Here is a 22,448-nt window from a genome sequence, read left to right as displayed (position 1 = left end):
TAACCCTGTCACTCTGCGTGCTCCCTGCCGCCCACACTTCCTTCCCATTGGGACGGGCAGGGGAGAGATCACCCATCACACTTTGCCTGAGTCATTCGCTCTCCCTAAGCTGGTCCCTGAGGCGGGGTCAGTGTGCCGCTCACGGCCCCATCCACACCTTCACTGCTGCCCACCAACTGCCTTACAGAGTCGTATCCCCTTCCCCTATCTCTTCTCTACAGACTGTCTGAACATACGGTTGACCATGGCGGTGGTCAGGGCCTGCTCCGAGCCCCTCAGGGCCAGTGTGCATGGCCACGCCCCACTCCGTGGCTGCTGTGCTGTCCAACTGTGTGAGGCCTTTGTCCCCCTGGTGCATAGAGCTGTCTGACCTCTGACCTTGGCGTTGCTTTTCCCAAACATTCTCCCTCTTGGCTCCAGTCAGACCCTCTGAGAAACCCACCCTCTCAGCCCCACCTCGTGCTGTGGGTCGGATTTGGTCCCGGTGTGGCCACCGCAGCCACGCTCACCCCTCCCTCTGGCCTGTGGGCCCAATGAGCAGAGCACGGCTTCTGCTGGCAGGGCGTGGTTCATCTCTGGGGCTGTTGTCCTTTGTCCCCCACAAAAAGGCTCATGTGTCTGTGTGAGCTAACCTGAGGGCAGTAGTGGCAGTCATTCCCTCGGCCGCTGTGTCCTCGGGTGGCCGCAGGCGCACACCCCGGGGCCCTCGACCGCTGTGTCCTCGGATGGCCGCAGGCGCACACCCGGGGCCCTCGGCCGCTGTGTCCTTTGATGGCCGCAGGCGCACACCCGGGGTCCTCGGCCGCTGTGTCCTCGGATGGCCGCAGGCGCACACCCGGGGCCCTCGGCTGTTGTGTCCTCGGATGGCCGCAGGCGCACACCCCGGGGCCAGGCTCTCCGTCCGCGGGGCCTCTGACCAGTTATGTTTCACTTCGCATCTCCTTTACATTTTTATTTGAAATCCAGAGAGAAGAGACAGAGATCCTCCACCTGCTGATTAACTCTCCAAATGACCACAAACGCCAGAGCAGGGCCAGGCAGGAGCCAGGGGCTTCATCGGGGTCTCCCGTGTGTGCGGGGACCCAGGCACTTGGGCTGTCCTCCACTGCTCTCCCCGGTGCATTAGCAGTGAGCTGGATGGAAATAGAGCAGCCGGGATTGCAAGTGGTCCACGTGAAATGCAGGCACTGTCTTTACCCACCGTGCCACAGGGCCGGCCTCCACTTCCTGTGACTGTTCCACGGTGTAGCTGTGCTCCCCTCTGTGGCTTTGTGTGGGCGTCTTCCCCATGAGTGTGGAGCTCAGCCTCCTGCGCAACTCCCCCAACAAGATGCCAGGGGCCAGGTCTGCCCCAGGGCTGCTGCTTCTATCCCAGAGCCTAACTCACTTGATTGAATTGAAAATGGGTGAAGAACCTGGCATTGTAGCCTAGTGGCTGAAGCTCTCACAAAGTGGTTTGTGGCCTGGGAAAGCAGTCAAGGATGGCCTAAGGCTTTGGGATCCTGCACGCGCGTGGGAGACCTGGAAGAAGCTCCTGATTCCTGACTTCGGATCGGCTCAGCTCCGGCCGCTGGGGAGTGAACCAGAGGGTAGAAGGTCTTGGTCTCTTCTTCTCTTGGTAAATCTGACTTTCCAATAAAAATAAATCTTTAGAATAAAAAAAAAGTGGGGAAAATCGGAGAGATTGAACAAGTTGTAAGACTTCCCAGGGTCTCAGCTCGTCACCCTCACTTTCTGCAATGGCTGTGCCTGTGTATAAGGGTCCTGAGCTCCGGACCCGGAGTTCTTTTCCCCAGCCCACTTGGGAGCCCCTCCATCAGTGTGCCCAGGTTCTCGGGGAGGGCCTTCAGCAGTTCCTCGTGCCTGATCCCCTTGAAGGTACTTCGGGGTACTGGGGCTTTCCGAAGCCTGGTTGTTCCCCCACTAATCATGAGCCAACGGGGACAGGAGGCAGGAACTCTGGCCTCGCCACCCACAGTCCATTATGAAAGTGAATTACTAATTGACTGCTGTTAGGTAAAATTAATTTGCCTCCCGCAGGAAGGTTTGTGGTGAATGAGAGGCTTGCTGACCAGGGAGGGCGCCAGGCTAGCCTTTGCGACTGGCCATATTTCATAGCTGTAGGCGGCATCAGGTCGTTGCCCTGGCCTGGCTGACCTTGAATGTTCTGGAAGGGTGGCTGGAGCCAGGGAGGTTTTATTGAAAGGGTTTATTAATAACAAAGCGCTTGAAGGAAACACAAGTGAAATTTGCAGTCTGAAGCTGATCACGTTCATACGGCAGGCAGCTGGAGGAGACGCCTAGCTGTTGGCAGCTGTGGGATGCGGGATGCAGCTGCAGCACCCCACCCCCACGGTAGTGTTCAGTCTTGGTCTCCAGGGAAGAAAAGCCTAGGTCTACGACCACGGGTTAAAGCTGCTGCCCAGCATAGAGGGACACCAGGCAAACCCTCTGGGTGCACCAGCTGTAGCACGCTGCTGTGGAGGCCAGCCATTCCTGTGGTCCCGCCCCCCGCACCTCATTTCCTGTCCTGAGTGGATGGGGCCTCAGGGTGGCACCTGCCTGTGCAGATGAGGACAGATGTTAATGTTGGGTTTTCTCTCTTCTCCCCAGCTGCCATTAACCTAGCCAAGCTGAAGCTTTTCCGACACTACTATGTCTTGGTGAGTCTTACGCAGCCCCGGCTCTGGCAGGGAGCCCACGAGCTTTCGGACTTGGGGGCACCCACGTGTGTGGCCCGGAGCGCTTTGGGTTGAACTGATTGGTATCTCTTAAAGTGGGGAGTAGATAATCCGAACTACTTCATTTAAGACTTTGACTTTTAAATATTTGGAGAATAAGATGTGCGTGAAGTTAAATAAAAAACATAGCGTGGATGGAAATGTGGTGTGAGCCCTTTGTGGTCTCACTTAGCCCTTTGTGGACCCACCCCAGAGTGACTCCGACAGTGCTCCCAGGGTGCACTGTCCGCCTCATGCCCTCCTGCAGCCCGCCGCGGCCCCCAACACACATGCTCCACAGTGTGGCGCATCCCCTATGACCTGGCGCTGCTCGAGGCCGGCACCTCAAGCTTGCCCCTGGCTTGGTGGAGCATTGGGCGCACTTCGCCTGCGCTGCCAGGACCTGCTGCTGGAGTACACGGAGGTCATCGCCCTCACCGTGTGGCTTTAGCTTACTGTTACTGTATCAGGGACTGCAGCCTTGGGAGCCTGTCTGCGCTCCTGGCCCTCCCCCCAGTGTCTGGGTCACCCGGAGCAGGGCTGAGCCCCTGCAGGGGAGCTGGCTGGGGGAGGGGCGGGGCCGTCTCTCCCTGCTGGGTTCAGTAACTAATCCTGTGTAAGGGATAAAAGGTTTTCTTCAGGCAGTTTTGGGTTTTGGTTGTTGTGTGTTCACCGGTAAAAGCACGTTGTCGCGAGAAAGGGCCGCCCTGACTGGTGTCCCTGTCTCTGTCCCGTAGATCGTGTGTTACATATACTTTACCAGGATCATCGCCTTTCTCCTGAAGCTGGCTGTGCCCTTCCAGTGGAAGTGGCTCTACCAGGTGCGCCACCGCGGACCCCAGCCCCGCGCCCCAACGCCGGGATCAAGTTGGAGTTTTGGGGTGACTTCCGACAGTCATGGATGTCCTTGGGAGTGACCCCTGGGACCTTCCATCTCTTCCCGTCTCCTGTGAAGATGGTTTGTGTGTCCCAGAAAGCTGCTGGGCCACTCGGGCAGTCTGGAAGCCGTGGTTTCCACGAGGCAGGCTTGCCCTGTGAGGTTCAAACAGCCCACGCTGAGGGCCTTTCCTGTCGGTGACACGCTGAGGGTCATTCACGGTCCACACTTCCCTTCTTTACTCATTAGCATTATTTTGGTCAGAAAATATTTGGACAATGTGCAGGGCAAGTTGACATGCCAGGTCAGCTCACGGCTGCTCTGGAGTCTTGGCCTAGCAGCACCCATGGGTGCTGTGAGCATTGTGGGGGTTCAGGGAGTCCTTCTGTAGGCAAAGGCAGAAGCTCACTGGGTACTGCAGGCTGGAGCCCCAGTGAAGCCGGGGAGCGTGCTGGCCGTGGCCTGGCATCCGCCCTCGCCGGAAGCAAGTGGTGGGTCGTGGAGAGGCCACATCCGCCTGAGCCGATGTTGCTAATCCCTTTCTGGGGCTGGTTCTCCACGTGCAGCTCCTGGACGAGACGGCCACGTTGGTGTTCTTCATTCTCACGGGGTACAAATTCCGCCCCGCATCCGACAACCCGTACCTGCAGCTGTCGCAGGAAGACGACGACCTGGAAATGGAATCAGTGTGAGTGTCCTGTCTTCTCTGCAGCCTCCGCCCCGTCCCCTCCCATGTGCCGGGGACCGGCTGCCGTGAGCGTTTGTCACTGCAGAGGGCAGCCCTATGTTTAGCCTCAGGCTTGCAACTGCCAGTCGTGGCTCCGTCTCATCAGGGAGGACGCAACGGCCGTGCTCATGAGCACCCCGGGGCCTGCTCAGAACTGCCAAGAGGGCAGCCCCCTGGCCGCTGTGCTGTGCTGAGCCTCCCCGAGGGTGTTGCCCCGCGCCCCACGTCAGACAGGCTGCTTCCGGCCACAGGGCGGTTCTAGAAGGCCATGGCTGAGCACCCCTGTGCCACCAGGTCGGTGCCCTCGGGCTCCAGTTTCCTGGGGGAGCGATGTCATTTTCTATAAGAAGATAGCGATGCAGCATTTCTGCCCAGTATCTGTGACGAATGGGAAGCCAGCGGGCTGTGTGTTCCAGCGTGCTGCCTTTGAGGCTGGCGGCCCTGGGCGTGGCAGTCCAGCACTCACAGGCTGTAGGCCACGTGGGGATGGCCCTCTGTGCTCAGCTCTGTCATTGGGGCAGAACTAACGGCAGGTCCTTTGGCTCTTCGTAGAGGGCGGAGGGGCCACTGCAGGGTCACCCGCTGCGCCACATCTGGAGGCAGCGGAATCCAAGTGAATCCTGTTGGGTGAGAAGTCTGAAACCCAGGCCAGCCTGGCGGGCAGCAGTGACGGTAGTGGCTGGAGTTGCGGTCTGTTCATCTGGTCCCCACCCAGGGCCTGGCACTTGGTCCGTAGGCAATCCACGGCTTTTGTTTGGGGCACGGAGCCAGAAGCCGAGGCTTGCATCATGGTCCTGCCCGCTGCACCCCTGCCTCCACCCCAACCATGGCAGCTTAGAGGTGGGCGCATTTCCTGTCTCATAGCAAGATGGGCTGAATTTCGTCTTGCTGTTTCACTGGTGGTCACAGTCGCCACAGCAGTATGTGTGTGCAACCTGGGGAAGACTGGAAACACAGGCCAGGGCGGGCTGGAAGCCAGGGTGTGCCCGGCTTGCCTAGGCTACATTCTGTGGCAAGGGGAGGGTGCCTGGGTCATGCCATGTGCATTTCCAGGATTTGGTCTGAGCGCACAACATCTGCAGCGGTCTCCTTGTTCAGCAGGCTTCGGGGGGCTGGGCCTGGGCCTGGATAGGGAGCACCAGTTCTGTGTCACAGCGAGGCTGAGGAGTGTCTACATAGCCAGGGAAATGAGCCTGGGATGTTTCTTTTTAGCTGAGAAGGCTGCTGTGGAATATGTTCTGTGGGTTGCTAGTTGGTGACCAAGTAGCCAGGCCCAAGTTGGAGGCTGCACCCACCACCGATAGGTGGGTCTGATGGCATCTCAGAGACTACGCAGCACCTGTCCAGGGCTGGCAGCCCCGCTGCTGTGGGAGGTGTGCCTGCATGGTGGTCCGTGCCCCCACCTCCGGTAACAGCCCCAGCCCAGGACGCACAGAGTCTCTGCCTCCATTTTTTAGTTGTTCGCCAACTGACCCTTCTTCATGGAAAGGGTTGGATGGTGCTTCATAAAGTTTGGGGGAAGCAGAATTCAGAGGTGCGTGTAGCCTGGTGGTTTAGATGCAGTTCCTAGTTTTGCTCTGGACTCTGGCTCCTTGCCCACACAGACCCCGGGAGGCAGCGGTGGCTGTAGTACTTGTCCCCTTCCGCCCATGTGGGAGACCTGGGTAGACTTCCCAGCTCCTGGCTTCAGCCGACCCAGCTCTGGCTGCTAGGCTGCTTGGAGAGTGACCTTACAGCCGAGAGGTCTTGTCTCAATCTCTGACTCGCACACTCTGCCATTCAGAGAAGTCAGCAAATCTACAGCAGGCATGGAGGAAGGGGTCCCTTCTCCACGGCAGAGCCCCCACTTCCTGCCTGCCGCATCTTCCCTTCCATCCTCAGCCCCTGAGCTCTCCCGTGGGGAGCCTGGCTGGCTCTGGAGACCAGTGTCCTTGAGCTGATGTAGCTTCTGCTGTGAGTGGCTGGGCTCAGGGGCAGCCTTTGGAGCCAGCCTGTGCCCCACCGCCTGCGCCAGCTGTGCCTGTGCTGCCTGACTGGGCTGGTGTAGAGTAGCATGCCCCACAGAGGTCTCAGAAACAGGAGTGTGAACATAGACCTAGCATTCTGGGGATGTGCCTGGGAGCCTGGCCTCCTCTGCACCTGCCTGGGCAGTCAGGCCTGTCACTGGACGCTAGGTTACCACTGTACTGCCCATGCCGAGCTTGGCAGAGCGACCTGCCGTGCTGCCTGGCACCCTGAGAATGCTAGCTAGGTAGCAGCCCTTCTGCCAAACTAGGACACCTCTGTGTATCCCTGTCTGGGAGACGGCAGGCAGTGCATCCCGCCTCGATCCCCCCCTTTCTTCTGGCTCCTGTATCCGAGCTGCACAGAGCAGCCCAGTACCGCTGGGCAAGGCCAGCAGGGCTTTCAGCAGGCGCCCGAGACCCAGGCAGCCTCCCCCCCGCCTACTGCCTCGAGCATCCTCATGGGTTCCCTCAGCCCTGCCCGCCCTTCTCTCTCACCCAAGCCCAGGTAGGGCCTGCCGCCTCTCCACTGACCGCTCCTGCTGCCAGCCCCCTCAGCTCCTGGGCATCTGGCCACTGCTGTCAGACCTGAAACTGCCTCTCCTGTTTCAGGCAGGCCCGCTGCTCCTTCCCAGCATGCCTGCCTGTCCCATCGCCGGGAGCAGAGTGAGGCTATGGCTGGAGCACTTTCCTCCTCCCAGGCCGGCCTCCCTGTCTTCATCTCAGTGCTCCCCACTCCCATCATGATACAGTTTCCTCCAATCTTCCTACGCCTGCTTCTGGACCCCCAGAGTCACTGCTGTGGTCATCGACCCTAGTGTGGAATCCCCGACTGCTCCCCCAGTCACTCTGACTGCTGGGGCATGCCGTCGGGAGCCGGCACCAAGCACTGCATCCGAGAGCCCAGTGCTACCACAGCCCAGCCCGCCCCTGCCCTGCCCGCCCCTGCCCACCCCTTCCTGGCTGGAGCTGCACCGCCCCTGTGTGCCAGAAGGCTTTGGCTCTTTCTCCTGCACGCCTCTGTCCTTTCCCTTTCAGACACGGAGCCTCTGCCCACCACAGCCCTCACAGCCCCCGGGCAGAGGCTGGTTCCCCTCTGTGCCGTGGGCTCTTGGAGGACAGTGCGTGCTGCTGTGAGGGCCTTCTTAGGGAAGGAAATGGAGAAGAGTCTCCTGGCATCCTGCGGGCACTGTAGCTTGGCCATGGTGGGATCTTGGAAGGGGCACCTCTGGGCATGAACGCAGCAGGAAGGAGGGGAGGTCGTCTTGCCCAAACGGTCTTAGCCCTGGCACTGTCCGGCTGGGCCCCGTGTCCCCGTGTGTCCAGGAAGGCTGGGTCTGGGGAGATGTGGACGTGATGACTGTCCCTGCTGGCCCCTGTTGGCGGGAGGTGGTGGCCCCAGGGGCATGGTTCCTCCTGCCACTCGTGCAGTGCTCCCCGATTTCTTCCTGCATCTGGAGCCTCCTTGAGGCTACGCAGCCTCCTCCCCTGGGCCAAGCCGCCGCTGTGTCCAACAGTCAGTCCCCTGGCCTGGCTGCAGTGCACACAAGGGCCCTGCTCTGGGAGCTGACACCCTGGAGGCCAAGGCCACATCTCTGACACCGGGACCTGGGCTGGCGGGAGCAGCCCAACCCGGCGCAAAGTAGCCAGAGGAGCTCTCTTGAGCCCTGCTTGGGTTCCACAACTCCCGAGTGGCCCGCTGCGACTGGCTGCTGTAAGCGCCAGTGCCTGGCAGGATGCATGGGAGGCCCCCGGGGTGGGGGTGGGCGGCCCAACAGGTGGACGAGGCTGCAGTAGGGCTGGAGAATCGTGTTTACACCCAGTCCAGAGAGGTCGAGGAGCTGGCCGATGCTGCGTAGCTGCCAGGGCATTGGTCTGCTGCCTGGAGCATGCGTGTCCCGTGTGTGTGTGGTCGTGGCAGTACTCTGATTGTCGTGTTTTGTTCCTCAGCGTGACAGCGTCGGGGGTGACGGAGAGCGTGAAGAAGGTCAAGAAGACAACCAACGGCTCCCTGGAGCCCCCAGGCGGCTGGGCGGGCACGGCGTGACGCCCCCGAGCCTGGCACCCCACACAGACTGTTCACGTGTCGATGGGCCTGCTGGCGATCCAGGGCGCCTCCCGCCAGCGACCACAACCACGCGGGCTCGTGGCTGGAGCCAGAGGCCACGCGGCCCACTCCGGCCTGTCGCTTTGGAGCTGGGTCTGCGGCTGGTGGCAGGCAGCTAGCATTCTTCTCCTCAGGTGGGAACGGCTTGTGGGGAGGGAGGGAGACAGGAGGAGGATAAAGGGAAGAAGATTCTTTTTAAATTCCTTTTTTTTTTTCCTACTGGAGCACGCAGGTGCACACAGCTGTGACCCTAAGGGTGCCACAGGCCAGCTCAATGTGGCAGCTGGGCAGGGGCAGGAGAGGTGTGCCTGTCGTGTCTGGGCGCAGGGTTGACAGCCTCAAAGACCTGGTCAGATGCCCACTGAGGATGCCAGGAAGGGACGGGCACAGTGCCATTGCTTCCTTGGCTGACACAAACAAATGAAACTGGTGAGCAGAGAGAAGCAGGGCCTGAGGCCTGCGGGTCGCCCCCGCCCCCTGCTCCTGGCCCTGTAACCCCCGACCTTCATTCTGCACCCTACTGGTGGTCAGGATCAGCTGGCCCCGAGCCAGTGGTCTCAGGCATGACTGTTAGGGTCGCCATCCTGGCACACATCTCTGCTGTGGGGAGCGGGTCTTGTGGGGGAGGTGTGGTCTGCTTTGGCAAACCATACCTCCCCCAGCCCATGGCCCGGCTTCCTGGGCAGCACTCCTCCTTCCCTGTCCTGGGGCCTCTGTTCCTCCTTGTGGTCAGAATTTGAGGGGGAAAAGGAAGGAATTTCCCCAAGGGGCAGTCGAAGGCAGGAAAGGTTGTGTTGAAGTCAACATTTACACAGCAAATGGCCGCTCAAACGCTTCTCCTTTGGGCAAGCCCAGGTTTCTATGTGGAGAAGTTGAATGGAGCTGGGCCCCCCGGGCCCCAGCCTTAGGGACAGGAAGGAGAGAAGGTACCCGGTACTGGCAGACTGCAGTTCTCGCTACTCTTGGGGGGAGTAGACAAGGAGCTGCCCGCAGGGTTGCAACCAAGGGACTCCCATGTGACCAGAGCATGGCACCAGAAGCAATTCATGCTTAGGACTGGGGGCTTCTGGCTTGCTGGGGTGCCCACCACTGTCCTGTGTCTGACTTCCAGCTCGGGTCTGTTGCAACTGCTGCGTCCCGGGTTTGGGAACCTGAGGATGTTTCTTTGCCCCTCCCTGTTTTGGTGTCACTCCAAATGACCTGAGGAAGTAAGGCCCCCCACTGTACCCCATGTATCCTCCACCCTCTGACTGGGCCACCACTGCCCCTAGCCTCTGACCTCTGGCCCCTCGGGGTATTGGAGGGAAGGGGCCGGGCATCTCCCCATCCTGGGAGATGGCGACTGTACCCCAGGTGATCACTTTGTGGCAGGTGGCGCTTTGTGTCCCAGTGCAGTAACGTGAGGCCGGAGTTGCAGGAGCAGGTCTAACGGAGCGCCTCTGCCCCCTGGGCACTCCCCCAGAGGACCGTGGGCGGCAGCAGATGCCATCTCTGTGCCAGGCTCCTTGGCAAGAGCAGGAGGTGTGGTGAACCCTCCCTGCCAGGAAGGATTCCGATTAGGGTCGGCGTTTCTCAGGCTGGGGTTGAGTGAGAGCGGGAGAGGGTGGATGAGCACTGGTGAGCCCTGCAGCCACGACAGTCAGGAACCTGGCACCCCTCGTGGCCGAGTGTGCCCCTGGCTCATCCTCAGTGTGACTGGAGGTACACAGCTGTCCAGTCACAACCCTTCTGGAACAGGAGTGCCAGAGGAGATGGGGTGGCCTGCTACAGCTTCCTGGCACAGAGCCTGCCTGCCCAGACGCGAGGGTCAGAGCCAGCCAAGTGGTTGGCGGGTACCAAAACCTCAACCAGGGGCAGCAGAACCCATCGTGGTTCCAGCTTTGAGGCAACGCTCTCAGCTCTCCGCCCCTTCCCTCTCAGAGGGCTGGACCCCAGCAGCCGTCAGCTCCACTGTTTAGTTAGGGTAATTGGGGTCCAAAACTGGTCGCTCCCTCCCCTGCCCTCCTGCTGTCTGGAGCCCACAGGGCTCATGGTAACCCAGTATTTGGACGCTTAAGCTGACAGTGTTTCAGGGATCGGGCCAAAGAGCTGGGCTGCAGGGCGCAGCGCCGCCGGTGGTATTTATAGCTTTGCCTTGTGCTCCCCTTCACCGCCCTGCCCACACAGAATACCCGTCTTGCTTTGAGAGATCCATGTGGCCCGGAAGTGCTGCCAGCTGCAGATTTAGTAAATTGCATGCGTTTTGCTAGAAAATTACTTCTTGGGCAACAAGAGCAATCACTGACCACCAATCCCAGCTCTGATGGTGGCAGGGAGCGGGTCGACCTGTTCCATGGTTCCGGCATGCCTGTGTGCCTGCAGGAGGAGCTGGCAGCATGCTGGATGATGGCTGGGTCTGCAGCTCTGCCTCCCAGGAGGAGGGCTTGCTCCAGCATAAAAGGCTCTGGCCACGCCAGTTTCCTTTCAAGAGACCACTTTATAAATGTCCAGGTTTGTCCCTGGAATGTATCCAGCCAGCCAAGGCAGTGCAGCCTCCCAGCACCAGGGACGGGCCCTCACCTTTCCCTGCTCCCACCGCCTCCTGCCCTGCCCCATCCCTCTGCCAGGAGCCGTGGGAATACAGGCCAGGAGTGTGTGGTGTGCTGCGTGGAGAGGTGTCCCCAGGGGACCTGCTGAGGTGTGCCTTGTGGTCAGAGGTGGCCCTGATGGGCCACGGAACGGTGCTGGAGACACCACTTCCAATTGCGCCATGTCTCCTGCAAGGAAGGTTCCTGGATTGCAATTGAGGGTTGCTGGGCCAGCTCCCAGCACCTGGCCCGCTCTTCCAGCCTGTTGTGCCCCCATGCTCCTGCTGCCCCCTGCCCTTGGCCTCTGCCCTGACCTCAAATACTGCATCCTGCTGGATGGCCCTGGCAGCTGCTTCGTTTTTTCCTTTACAGTTTAGTGAGTCAGTGCGTAAGTTAGATGCGGCGTCTCTTGGGTCATCAAGAAGGGTCCATGTGCAGTATCCCAGGGTTGTCCACGTGCATTCCCACCAGGGGGCGCTGGTGGGAAATCTGCCTGAGACACGCCCCCGAAGCTGCACAGGGCCTGCGTCATCTGCCTGCATGGCTGGGCCAGGTCTCCCGGTGATGTCACCGTGTGCAGGAAGCCCCCTGAAGGGATGGTACGTGTGAGCCCCAGTCAGATGGCCCCAGGAAGCCTGCAGCATGGCCAGCCCAGGAAGGAGTAGTTCTGGGATGAAGGTCTGAGGGGAGCGGAACAGCCCACTGACCCCTGAGGTGGTCGGCTCCTGGCAAGGCAGGCTGGGAGCTTCTGAGGTGGGCAGCCACACCTGCCAGTGGGGCCAGCGGTCAGCTCCTTAGCCCCAAAGGTGCTGTTAGGATTGCAGGACCCAGAAATTCCGTCCACCCATGGCTGTTTCTTGACTTCCTCAGCAACCTGAGCGGGCCTGGTCACCTGACCCTAAGAGCCATCCATCGGGTGCCTTTAATCCAGAAGTTTCCTCACTTGCTGTCTGGGTTGCGGGGGAGGGGGAAAGCAAAGGGGTCTTCAGTGACTGCCGGGTGTTTCTGGGAGTAGGGAGAGGGGGTTGGCGTGTGGGGAGAGGGGTTAATCTGGCTGTGTTGCACATGTGTACAAATAAAGATTCCGTGGCGGAAGGAAGTGTGCGTTCGCAGTGCGAGGGAGGGCTTTCCTCCCCCTCCCGACTTTTTCCTCTGTGAGTTTTTCTTCATTAAATTCGTTAAGTGCCTCCCACCTGCTCTCACTGACAATCATGACAAGTAGCAGCGAAGTTCCTGGGATCTTAGAGTGGTGGCAGTGGCTAGTGCAACGCCAGTGCCCAAGCGGCGGGTGTGGGTTACAGGTATCCATGCTGGGAGCAGGTCATACCTTCACAGCCAGGTGGCGCTACTTCTGTGAGACAGATATGGAGCCGCATCCTCACTGGGCCCAGCTGGACTTCCCTGCGCCTCCTTCAGATGCGGGCTGTTGGCTAGCCCTGCCCACTTCCCCACATCCGAGTTGTCCACCCCAAACCCCTGTTTCACTCAGAGTGCTTTAAGTGGAGCTCTGTCTGATACGGTAGAACTGAACTCTGACAGGTGCACACACAGGTCCGAGGCCTCTGCTGCAGTCAAGATGTGGGACATTTCAGCAGCCCCCCGGGGTCCCTCGTGCCCATTCCCTGCCACACTGTGCCTTCCAGCAGTGACCCAGCACTGCTCCAGCTCCGTGGCTTTGCTGCCCTGTACTGACTGGGCAAGTGGTGCCTTCCAGTCTACCCTCTGCAACATCTGGCTGCTTTCACACTGCACACTGAACCTGTCTCAGGACTTCAGAAGCTGGGGCCTGGGGCAGGCTTGGCCACAGCCCCTCAGAGCCAGGGCTGGTGCCAGGTTTAAGCCTTCACCTGCAGTCTTGGCATCCCATATGGATGCTGGTTTGAGTGGCGGCTGCTTCACTCTTGATCCAACTTCTTGCTAATGGCCTGGAAAAGCAGTGGAGGATGGTTCAGGTCCTAGGGCCTCCCTGCCCCCACATGGGAGACCTGGAAGAAGCTCCAGGCTCCTGGCTTCGGATCAGCTCTGGCAGTTGTGCCCATTTGGAAAGTGAATCAGTGGATGGAAGATCTGTCTCTCTCTTTATCTTTCTGTCTCTCTTTCTCTCTCTGTAACTCTGCTGATGCACCTGCAAAAGCAGTGGAGGCCAGCCCAAATCCTTGGGCCCCTGCACCCACGTGGGAAACCCAGAAAAGGCTCCTGGCTTGTTTTGGACAGGCCCGACTGGCTGTTGCAGAGGTTTGGGGAGGAGGGAACGAGCAGATAGAAGGTCTTGTTCTGTTTCCCTCACTTTCTCCGTATAATTCTGCCTTCTGCCTTTCGAATAAAATCTTTTTTTTTTTTTTTGTAGTGCATCTGTTGGCTCTCGTATAGAATTGTGTTACACAAGCTCAGGACTGTGCACTAGGTACAGGAGTGAAGGTGGCATTTACAGGATACAGCTGGCCTCTCACGATGCTGGCATCCTGTACTGGAGCACTGGTTCAAGGCCCAGCTGCTCTGCCTCTGATCCATCGTCCTGCTAATGCACCTGGGAAGGCAGCAAGTGATGGCCAGGTGCTTGGGCCTCTGCACCCACGTGGTGGAAGACCACACTAGAGCTGCTGGCCCCTGGGTCTGTTTTGCCCAGACCTGGCTTTTGCAGCCACTGGGGAAGATGGAAGACCCCTTCCACCATCCCATGGCAGAATGCCTGCATTCAAGTCCCCACTCTCTGTTCCAGCTTCCTGCCAGTGCACCCCCTGGGAAGTCTTCAACTTACTGCCATTCACACAAGAGGCCCAGGTGGAGTTCCCGGCTGGGCGTTGGGTGTGCCCAGCTCCAGCGGACATTTAAGGAAGAGTCTGTCTGCCTTTGGAAAGGAGAGAGGCGAAAGGGAGAGAAATGAGGAAAGCCAACCCCGGGCCCATGCCTCCGACCGGAGCTTGACTCTCAGTGCAGCCTAGCAGGAGCTGGTGGCTGACCCCAAGTACCTGCTGGGCTGTGAGGGCCTTCCGTGTGCGTTCTGTCTCCTTTCTGCTGGGCCAGGCTTCCTTCACCAAGGCCACTGTGCGGAGGATAGGCAGCTCCGCGATGTTTCCCTGCCACCTTCCCTTCGCTGGGGGTCCTGTCTGGAAGTGTCTGCTCCACAGACAGCATCCTGCCCAGGAGTGGCTGCGCTGGCCCCTGGAGGTAGAGTCCTCCCAACCCCTTCATTGATAGAGCTGATTGGCTCCCACTCCAGGCCAGCTCATCAATGTTGCCCACCAGGGTGCTGGAGCCTGCACACACCCCTAGACCCAGCCCTGCAGGCAGTGTGGGTGCCCAGGAAGGACACCTGCTCCTGGTGGCCACACACCTGCTCTAGCCCCTCCAGTGGTCTTTCAGTGTCTGGCCCCACTGGCCTTGCTGCGCCAGCCAATCCCCTCCCTGGCGCAGGACCCTGGGGAAGCTTTTCAAAACCAGGGGTGTGGTTGAGGGCTCCTTAACTACCAAGGCTGTGGGAGCTGGCGGGCTGCTCCTCCCACCATTCTAGCCATTGACAGCTCTATGTTCCATTCCCTCAGGCTGTGCACAGGCCCCCTTAAATGGTTCCTATAAAACAAAGTGCCGGACTTCTTCCTCCGCAGATCTGTGTCAACCCTTGGCCCCGGCCGGTTCAGCTCCACCACAGGAGGGGCAGCTGGCTCAGCATTGTGGACTGGACACTGGGCATCTGGGCGTCTGAGGGTCCTTTGGCTCACTTGGGAGCTGTATCTTAAACGGCTTGGGGCAGTTTGCAGGAGTGTTGACTTCATCAGCGGGAGGAATCCACTTATTAAAACAGACCCATAACAACTGCACCCACAGCACCTCAACATCCCGCAGCCAGGGGTGACCACCTTGTTCACAGCCGTGGAGGTGGCACCGGTCACTGCCAGCGCCCAGGGCGGGGCATGGACGTCGACACACACGAAGTCCTGCCCCCCAGCACTGGCCCTCCCATTGGATCCCTCCCATCAACAGTGAATATTCCTCAAGTTCTTGCGCAGCTCCCAGCAATCTGACCACCCCGTCATGCCTCCTTGGGGAGCTTGGTCATCTTCTGTCCCCGTGTGAGCAGCTTGGGACACAGCTGGGTCCTGCCCTCTGCCCTCCGCACTGCGAGCTGTCCCTCTCACTTTCCGTGTTAGAGGGTTCCTGGGGCAGCAGCCTCCATCCTGCCGCTGTCCACTCTGACACATGGGCTCTGCTTCAGCCTAGCACTGCCCCCAGGCCCGAGGGCTTGTTCAGCTGCCTGCTGGGCTGCTGCTTGCGGTAGATTGTTATGTATTTGAAGGACAGAGTGACAGGAACAGAAATCTTTATCTGTACGCTCATTTCCCCTCCAAATGCTTGCAACAACTGGGGCTGTGTCAGGCCAGAGCCAGGAGGCGGGAACTGCCCTCTGGTTAGGCTACCCCCTGCTGCCTCCCAGGCACCTTAGCAGGGAGCTGGAAGCAGAGAGGGGACTCCATCCCCCGCACTGACATGTGATGCTGTTGTCCCAGGTAGCAGACGAATCACTGCTCCCCACTGCTCCCCCCTCCTGGAATGTCTTAAATAAGGCATGTCCAAGCCACCCTCCTGGTGGAGGTGCCTCGCTCATCCCATCCCTCGTTCTGTTTCATGCCCACCTACTTCTGTTCTCACCGCCACTGCCCCCTAACCTTACTTCTCACCTAGATAACCACTGGCTCCCAGCCTTGTCTCTGCACCCAGCTGATTTGCCATGTGGTAGTCAGAGTAACATTTCAGAGTAACACTCAGATATACCTGTTAAGAGGTACAAGAGTGGCTGAGGAGGATGCCGGATCAGTGTATGGAAAGTGTTTCCATATACTTGCAACAAACAATCCAGCAGTCCCATTTATAGTCGCAGCAGGAAGAACAAAGTAGGTAGACATCTTAACAAGCACAACACGCCCTTATCACCCTGGAGACTAAAGCATTAATCAGGTCAAGGCCTAAGCGGATGGGGAGACTCCCCGGATTCTTGGAACACAAGGGTTACAATCATAGTGCCCCCCAGATCCATCTACAGGGTAGATGTGACACCTGTCAGTCCCAGCTGCTGAACACTGTTACACATCACGGTTCCTACGGTTTTTTTTAAGATTTATTTTTTAAAATTTTTATTGGAAAGTCAGATATACAGAGAGGAGAGACAGAGAAGAAGATCTTCCATCCTGCTGATTTCAATGGCCAGAGCTGCACCAATCTGAAGCTAGGGGCCATGAGCCTCTTCTGGGTCTCCTATGCCAGTGCAGGGTCCCAAGGCTTTGGGCCATCCTTGACTGCTTTCCCAGGTCACAAGCAGGGAGCTGGATGGGAAATGGGGCCTCTGAAATTAGAACCGGCGCCTGTATGGGATCCTGGTGCATGCAAGGTGAGGACTTTAGCCACTAGGCTACTGCACCAGGCCCCACAGTTTCTAAGTTTGATAGCCAATCCCTGTGCCTGCCTGCCAGCTGTCTGCTAACACAGACCCTGGGAGGCAGTAGAGAAGGATTTGCGCTACCCACATGGGAGGTTTGGATTGCTTTCCAACTCTGAAACACCTGCAAGTCAGAGCTGAGCTGTGGTAAGAGCCCAGAGTTGGAAATGCAATCTCAGATACTGTGGGGTGGCCATGCCATGGGGTGGGAGATGACAGGAGAAAGGGACAGCGCACCTGAACACACGTGGCCACCACCTGCTGCCCCCCCCCCAGGGTGCACACTGGCCAGAAGCTAGGAGGGACGAGGAGCCAGCACTCGGACCCAACAACTTGGATATGGAATGTTGGGATTCCACACAGTGTGCTAGCCAGCTGACCCCGAGGCCAACCCCTGGAGCACAGTGTCCCACAAAGCCCACCCCCTCACAAAACCCAGCTGATTTGCCATATGGTAGTCATACCACAACACTGAACCTGTTGCTATGATTACTGCATTCATGAGGTCAGACCCCTGCTGACCTGGCCACCTGGAGAGGGTACACTGGGGACCAGGTTTCCACCACATGAGCTGGGGAACATTTAGACCCAGAGCTGTTGCCAGGCAGCGCACACCACCAGCCTGTACAGAAGCCACACCCGGGCCATTGTTGTGGTTCAGTTAATCTGCTGCCTGCAGCCTGAGCTCTTGCAGTCCTGGCTGCTCCACTTCCAGTCGAGCTCCCTGTTAATGCACCTGGGAAAGCAGCAGAGGATGGCCCACGCAGACCAGTATGTGCCAGCGGCAAGAATCACCCTTGCCAGGTGGTAGCAGCCACGTGTGGCTGGCTCCATGCTGGGGGTCCCATGCTTGGCACTGCTGAGAGCCTGCTGGTTGCTGAAGCCACAGAATGTATGAGAAGCAAGCCTGCGGCCTCCTCCTCCCCGACCCAGCAGCCCCCACACATGGCTCCCAGCTTCAGGGGCTCCTGTATTCCGAGGTACATGCATCCAGAGTGTGGGCCAGTGATTCCTTCTCCAGCCTGTGTGGTGGTCAGGTGGGCCAGAGGGTGGAATGCCATGCAGGGACATTAGGGAAGCACCAAGAGATACTATCTGCAGACAGAAAGTACCCCGCAAAGGGGGTGGTCCTGGGATTTGGCTGCTAGCTGCCACCCCCACACCCCACGCTGCAATAGACCTGACTCCATTTTCCATTCTGCTAGAAGATGTGTACAAGGGAAACCTGCCCCCACCCCCAGCACACAGTCCTAGTGGAACCGTCTGGTGAGCTGCCTGCCCCATCCGGGGTGGTCCTGTGACCTGGCATGGCCTCCTAGGCTCCCTAGCTGAGGAGAGGGGCAGGGGTGGCAGGGGTGGCGTGGCCAGATCCCAGGACAGAGCCTCATGTTGGTCACTAAAAGCCAGTGACCCACTCCCGACATCCTGTGTCCCACCCCCTTCTGACCCATCTTCAGCTGTCCCCTCAGTTCCCTGAGCTCTAATTGTGCCCCCATCGGGAGAGGGAACCAAGCTGTGTCCAGCTGCTGTCCTCACTCTAGTCCCTTCTACAAGCAATCCCCCTGTCCCCTTGCCCCACCGTACACAGGGGCTGCTGGCCTTGCACGACGTCCTGCTGCTTTAAAAGACCTGGGGGAAGAGGGAAGAGGGCTTCCTTGGGAATGTGGTCTGGGAGGTTGCCAGGCCAATTGGTGGGAGACGTGACGTGCAAAGAGTGAACCAGCAAGCAGAGTGGGGAATGAAGTCCTTTTAAATAACCCAGGTGCCCTATCACGTCTCCACCCCTCCCTGCTGGCAAGGGTGTGGAGGGGCACATTCTTGCCAGCAGGGCCTGCATGCCGACCCTCCCTTTGGCCCTCAAGGGACGCCATAAGGCTGGGGTCCACTGAGGACCAACCTTCTGCTTCTGCATTGGCCTGGACCCCATTCTGGGACCCCTGGGCTTTGAGAACAGCCTCCCCTGGGACCCTTCCTGGAGACTTGATACTTGCTGGAAAGTCAAAGGACCCCCCTCACGCCCACCTCCCCACTCCTAGGCTCTGCTGGCTGCCAGAAATCCCGGCAGAACATCCCACCTGCTGGTGGCTGTGCCGCAAACTACGGGGAAACGGGAACCAAGAGGTCCCTTGTCAGTCACAGGCGCCTGGGAGAGCGGAGGAGGAGCTGTTCCTCCCCAGTCCAGATGGGTCCAGCACCTGTTTCTCTACCAGCAACAGCGTGCTCATTCACAAATCTATGCAGCTCAACCATGCACCCACAGGAGAGACCCGGATGAAACTCCTGGCTTTTTTTTTTTTTTCCATTATTATTGGAAAGTCAGATATACAGAGAGGAGGAGAGACAGAGAGGAAGATCCTCCATCCGAAGTTTTCACTCCCCAAGTGAGCCACAACAGGCCGGTGCGCGCCGATCCGAAGCCGGGAACCTGGAACCTCTTCTGGGTCTCCCACGCGGGTGCAGGGTCCCAAAGGTTTGGACCATCCTCGACTGCTTTCCCAGGCCACAAGCAGGGAGCTGGATGTCAAGAGGAGCCACCGGGATTAGAACCGGCGCCCATATGGGATCCCAGGGCTTACAAGGTGAGGACTTTAGCCGCTAGGCCACACCGCCGGGCCCAAAACTCCTGGCTTTTGATTCAGCTGTGGCCGTTCTGGCCATTTGGGAAATAAACCAGTGTATCAGAGGGTTGCTTTCAATTCTGACATTCAAATAACAAAATTAAATTTAAATAGCATGGATTGGAAGTGAAATGGGATTTTTTTTAAAAAGATTTATTTGTTTTTATTGCAAAGTCAGATATACAGAGAGGAGGAGAGACAGAGAGGAAGATCTTCCGTCCGATGATTCACTCCCCAAGTGAGCCACAACGGCCAGAGCTGTGCCGATCCGAAGCCAGGAGCAGGAAACTTTCCTCCAGGTCTCCCACATGGGTGCAGGGTCCAAAGGCTTTGGGCCGTCCTCAACTGCTTTCCCAGGCCACAAGCAGGGAGCTGGATGTCAAGAGGAGCCACCGGGATTAGAACCAGCGTGCATATGGGATCCTGGGCGTTCAAGGTGAGGACGTTAGCCACTAGGCCACCATGCGAGGCCCGTGAAATGGGATTTTTAAAAAGATTTTATTTTGGGGTCCAGCATGATGACTCACCTGATCCTCCTCTTGCAAGCACAAGGATCCCAAATGGGAACTGATTTGTGTTCCAGCTACTCCTCTTCCCATTGAGCTCCCTGCTTACGCCCTGGAAAAGCAGTGGAAGATGACCCCCGAAGTCTTGGGACCCTATACCCACCTGGAAGAAACTCTTGGCTTCTAACTTGCCCAGCTCTGGCCTTTGCAGCCATTATTTGGGGAGTGAACCATCAGATGGAAGGTCTTTCTGGTACCTCTTCTTTTATCTTTGTAACTCTTTCTAATACAAATAAATCCTTTAAAAAATCAGGTATGGGCCTGGTGCAGTGGCGTAAGGCTAAAGTTTTCGCCTTGCACATGCCAGGATCCCATATGGGCACCTGTTTGCATTCCAGCAGCCCCATTTCCCATCCAGCTCCCTGCTTGTGGCCTGGGAAAGCAGTCAAGGACAGCCCAAGACCTTGAGACCCTGCACCCACGAGGGAGACCCAGAAGAGGCTCATGGCACCTGACCTCGGATCGGCTCAGCTCCGGCCTTTGTGGCCACTTGGGGAGTGAATCAATGGACAGAAGATCTTCCTCTCTGTCTCTCCTCCTCTCTGTATATCTGATTTCCCAATAAAAATAAATCCAAAAAAAGAATATTTATTTGGAAGAGTGACACACAGGGAGATAGCTCTCTATTCCCATTGAGGTCCAGGTCAGGGCTCAAGGGCAAAGCTGGGAGTGTGTTTGGAGGCCAGGGGAAGAGGGTGCTCTAAGCTTTTTGCCCTCACCCCAGCAAGATGTATTGCAGAAGTGGGCAGCTAAAGGAGATCCTAGCCACCAGCTCCTCCCCACTGCTGGAGATAGGAGAGAGGTGAGAGGCGGGGCTCTCTGACCCCAGCCACCAACACACTCAAGATGGCTGCTGTGTCTCCTTGTGTGTCCATTCACAGCAGGCAGGGAGTGACTACCAGAGGCCTCAAGTGGCCTTTTGCTGGGGCTACCTCTGTCCTGGGACAGAGGAGAAGGCAAAATCACCATTCATCACACACAGCTTGAGAGAGAGGGAGCTTGCATCTCATCTGCTAGTTCACGGTCCATGACTGCTGGGACTGGCCCAGGCAGCTGGGAACTCCATCGGCGTCTCCCACGTGGGTGGCAGGGACCCAAGTACCTGAACTGTCACCTGCTGCCTCCTAGGGTGTGCAGTCGCAGAAGCAGGACGGGGCTCCCGCAGGGTGTGGATGCCAGTGGCCCACAGGCCTAGAGACCACTGCTGCGCTCTGAACTTTTTTTTTTTAAAGATTTATTCATTTTATTACAAAGTCAGATATGCAGAGAGGAGAGACAGAGAGGAAGATCTTCCGTCCGACGATTCACTCCCCAAGTGAGCCGCAACGGGCCGGTGTGCGCCGATCCGAAGCCGGGAACCTGGAACCTCTTCCGGGTCTCCCACACGGGTGCAGGGCCCAAATGCATTGGGCCGTCCTCGACTGCTTTCCCAGGCCACAAGCAGGGAGCTGGATGGTAAGTGGAGCTGCTGGGATTAGAACCGGCGCCCATATGGGATCCCGGGGCTTTCAAGGCGAGGGCTTTAGCCACTAGGCCACGCCGCCGGGCCCGCGCTCTGAACTTTGGCCTGCCTAGCCCTGTATGGCCATTCTCCAGCGGGTGGTCCTCCCACCCCAGGGTCCCTCGACCCTGCCCATCCATGTGAAGCTCTGGCTAGTGACCTGCATGCCCGCACCGAGGCCCTTGCAGGCCCACTTAAGTCTCTTCCTAGGGCTGGTGGGCATAGGCCCGGATTCCGGGGGAGGGGGACAGGATTTTCCAGACCTTCCAGCTCCTGCGACCGCAGCCCCCCTCTTTCGGTGTCCTTCGAGAGCCTCTTTGAATCCCCACCCTGAGACAGGAGGTCACCTTCCCCCTAGGCCGCGGGGAAGTGGCCCCGCCACCCGTGTGACAATCCAGCGGGGCAGGGCCCTCCCAGCGCTGGGCCCGGTGAGGTCCCCAGTGCTCCACAAATCCGTGTCGAATGAATGAACTGCGCTGGGCAGGGAGCTGGCCTCCTTCACGTCACCTCTTCCAGGCCAGCCCCGCCGCGCTGCGCCGAGGAAGGGGGCGGCGGGGGGCGCGCGCCCCACCCCACCCCACCCCACCCCCGCCCCGGGACGCCCCTCCGCATTGCATTGCCGCGGGTCGCGCGTCCTGCGGGCGGAGGCCGGGGCCGGGCGGGTGCGGGGCGGGAGGTGGCGCCGGCCGCTGAGTGGCGGCTCGGGGCCCTCCCCTGGCGCGCCGGTGCGGACGGGAGGCGGGGAGCGCAGGGGCGGCGGCGAGAGCGAGCGCGGCGGCGAGCATGTGCCGCGGAGCCCAGTAACCAGGGACGACCGCGGCCACAGCGGCCGGCCCAGCGCAGCTCCGCGCCCGCGGCGCCCGGACCGCCCGGGCCTCTGCCGAGCTGCCGCCCCGCGCCCCGGGAGCCCCGGCGCCGCCGATCGCGCAGCGCAGCCGCCCGAGCCCCGCGCGCCGGGCCGCACCGGCGCAGCGCAGACAAAGGCGCGGCTCGGCCCGGCCCGGCCTGGCCCAGCCCGGCCCGGCCCGGCCCGCGGGCCTCCGCGCGCCCTGCCCCGGCCCGCGGCGGGCCGGCCGCTCCGGCTCGGCGCCCCTACCGGCTCCGGCCCGGGGGGCGGGGGCCGCGGCCGCCGAGGATGGGGAAATCCAACAGCAAGTTGAAGCCTGAAGTTGTGGAGGAGCTGACCAGGAAAACCTACTGTGAGTGCGCGCGCCGCGCCCCTCGTCTCCGCACCCCGCACCCCTCGCGCCCCTCCCCCGCCGTCACTCGGATCCCCAGCCCCTCCCCGGGGCCTCTCTCCCCCGCCTCCTCCCCGCCACCTCCCCGCCACC

At 59.4% G+C, this 22,448-nt stretch overlaps 2 protein-coding genes across 2 annotated transcripts in view; both read left to right on the top strand.

The window, feature by feature from the left end:
- GPR107 (G protein-coupled receptor 107) overlaps nucleotides 1–8,626 on the top strand; it is a 54,520-nt gene extending 45,894 nt beyond the window's left edge. Inside the window, exons 17-20 of the mRNA XM_058672141.1 lie at nucleotides 2,614–2,663; nucleotides 3,458–3,541; nucleotides 4,164–4,285; nucleotides 8,278–8,626. Of these exons, the coding sequence (XP_058528124.1) occupies nucleotides 2,614–2,663; nucleotides 3,458–3,541; nucleotides 4,164–4,285; nucleotides 8,278–8,374 (353 nt within the window). The 3' untranslated portion in view covers nucleotides 8,375–8,626. The remainder of the gene's footprint in view (nucleotides 1–2,613; nucleotides 2,664–3,457; nucleotides 3,542–4,163; nucleotides 4,286–8,277) is intronic.
- Nucleotides 8,627–21,881: 13,255 nt separating this feature from the next.
- The window catches only part of NCS1 (neuronal calcium sensor 1), a 38,713-nt gene continuing 38,146 nt past the window's right edge, over nucleotides 21,882–22,448 (top strand). Inside the window, exon 1 of the mRNA XM_004593483.2 lies at nucleotides 21,882–22,316. Coding sequence (XP_004593540.1) covers nucleotides 22,253–22,316 — 64 coding nt within the window. The 5' untranslated portion in view covers nucleotides 21,882–22,252. The remainder of the gene's footprint in view (nucleotides 22,317–22,448) is intronic.

Source organism: Ochotona princeps, chromosome 14 (genome assembly GCF_030435755.1).
Source record: "Ochotona princeps isolate mOchPri1 chromosome 14, mOchPri1.hap1, whole genome shotgun sequence".
Classification (NCBI taxonomy): domain Eukaryota; kingdom Metazoa; phylum Chordata; class Mammalia; order Lagomorpha; family Ochotonidae; genus Ochotona; species Ochotona princeps.
This window is presented reverse-complemented; position numbering and strand designations above follow the sequence as displayed.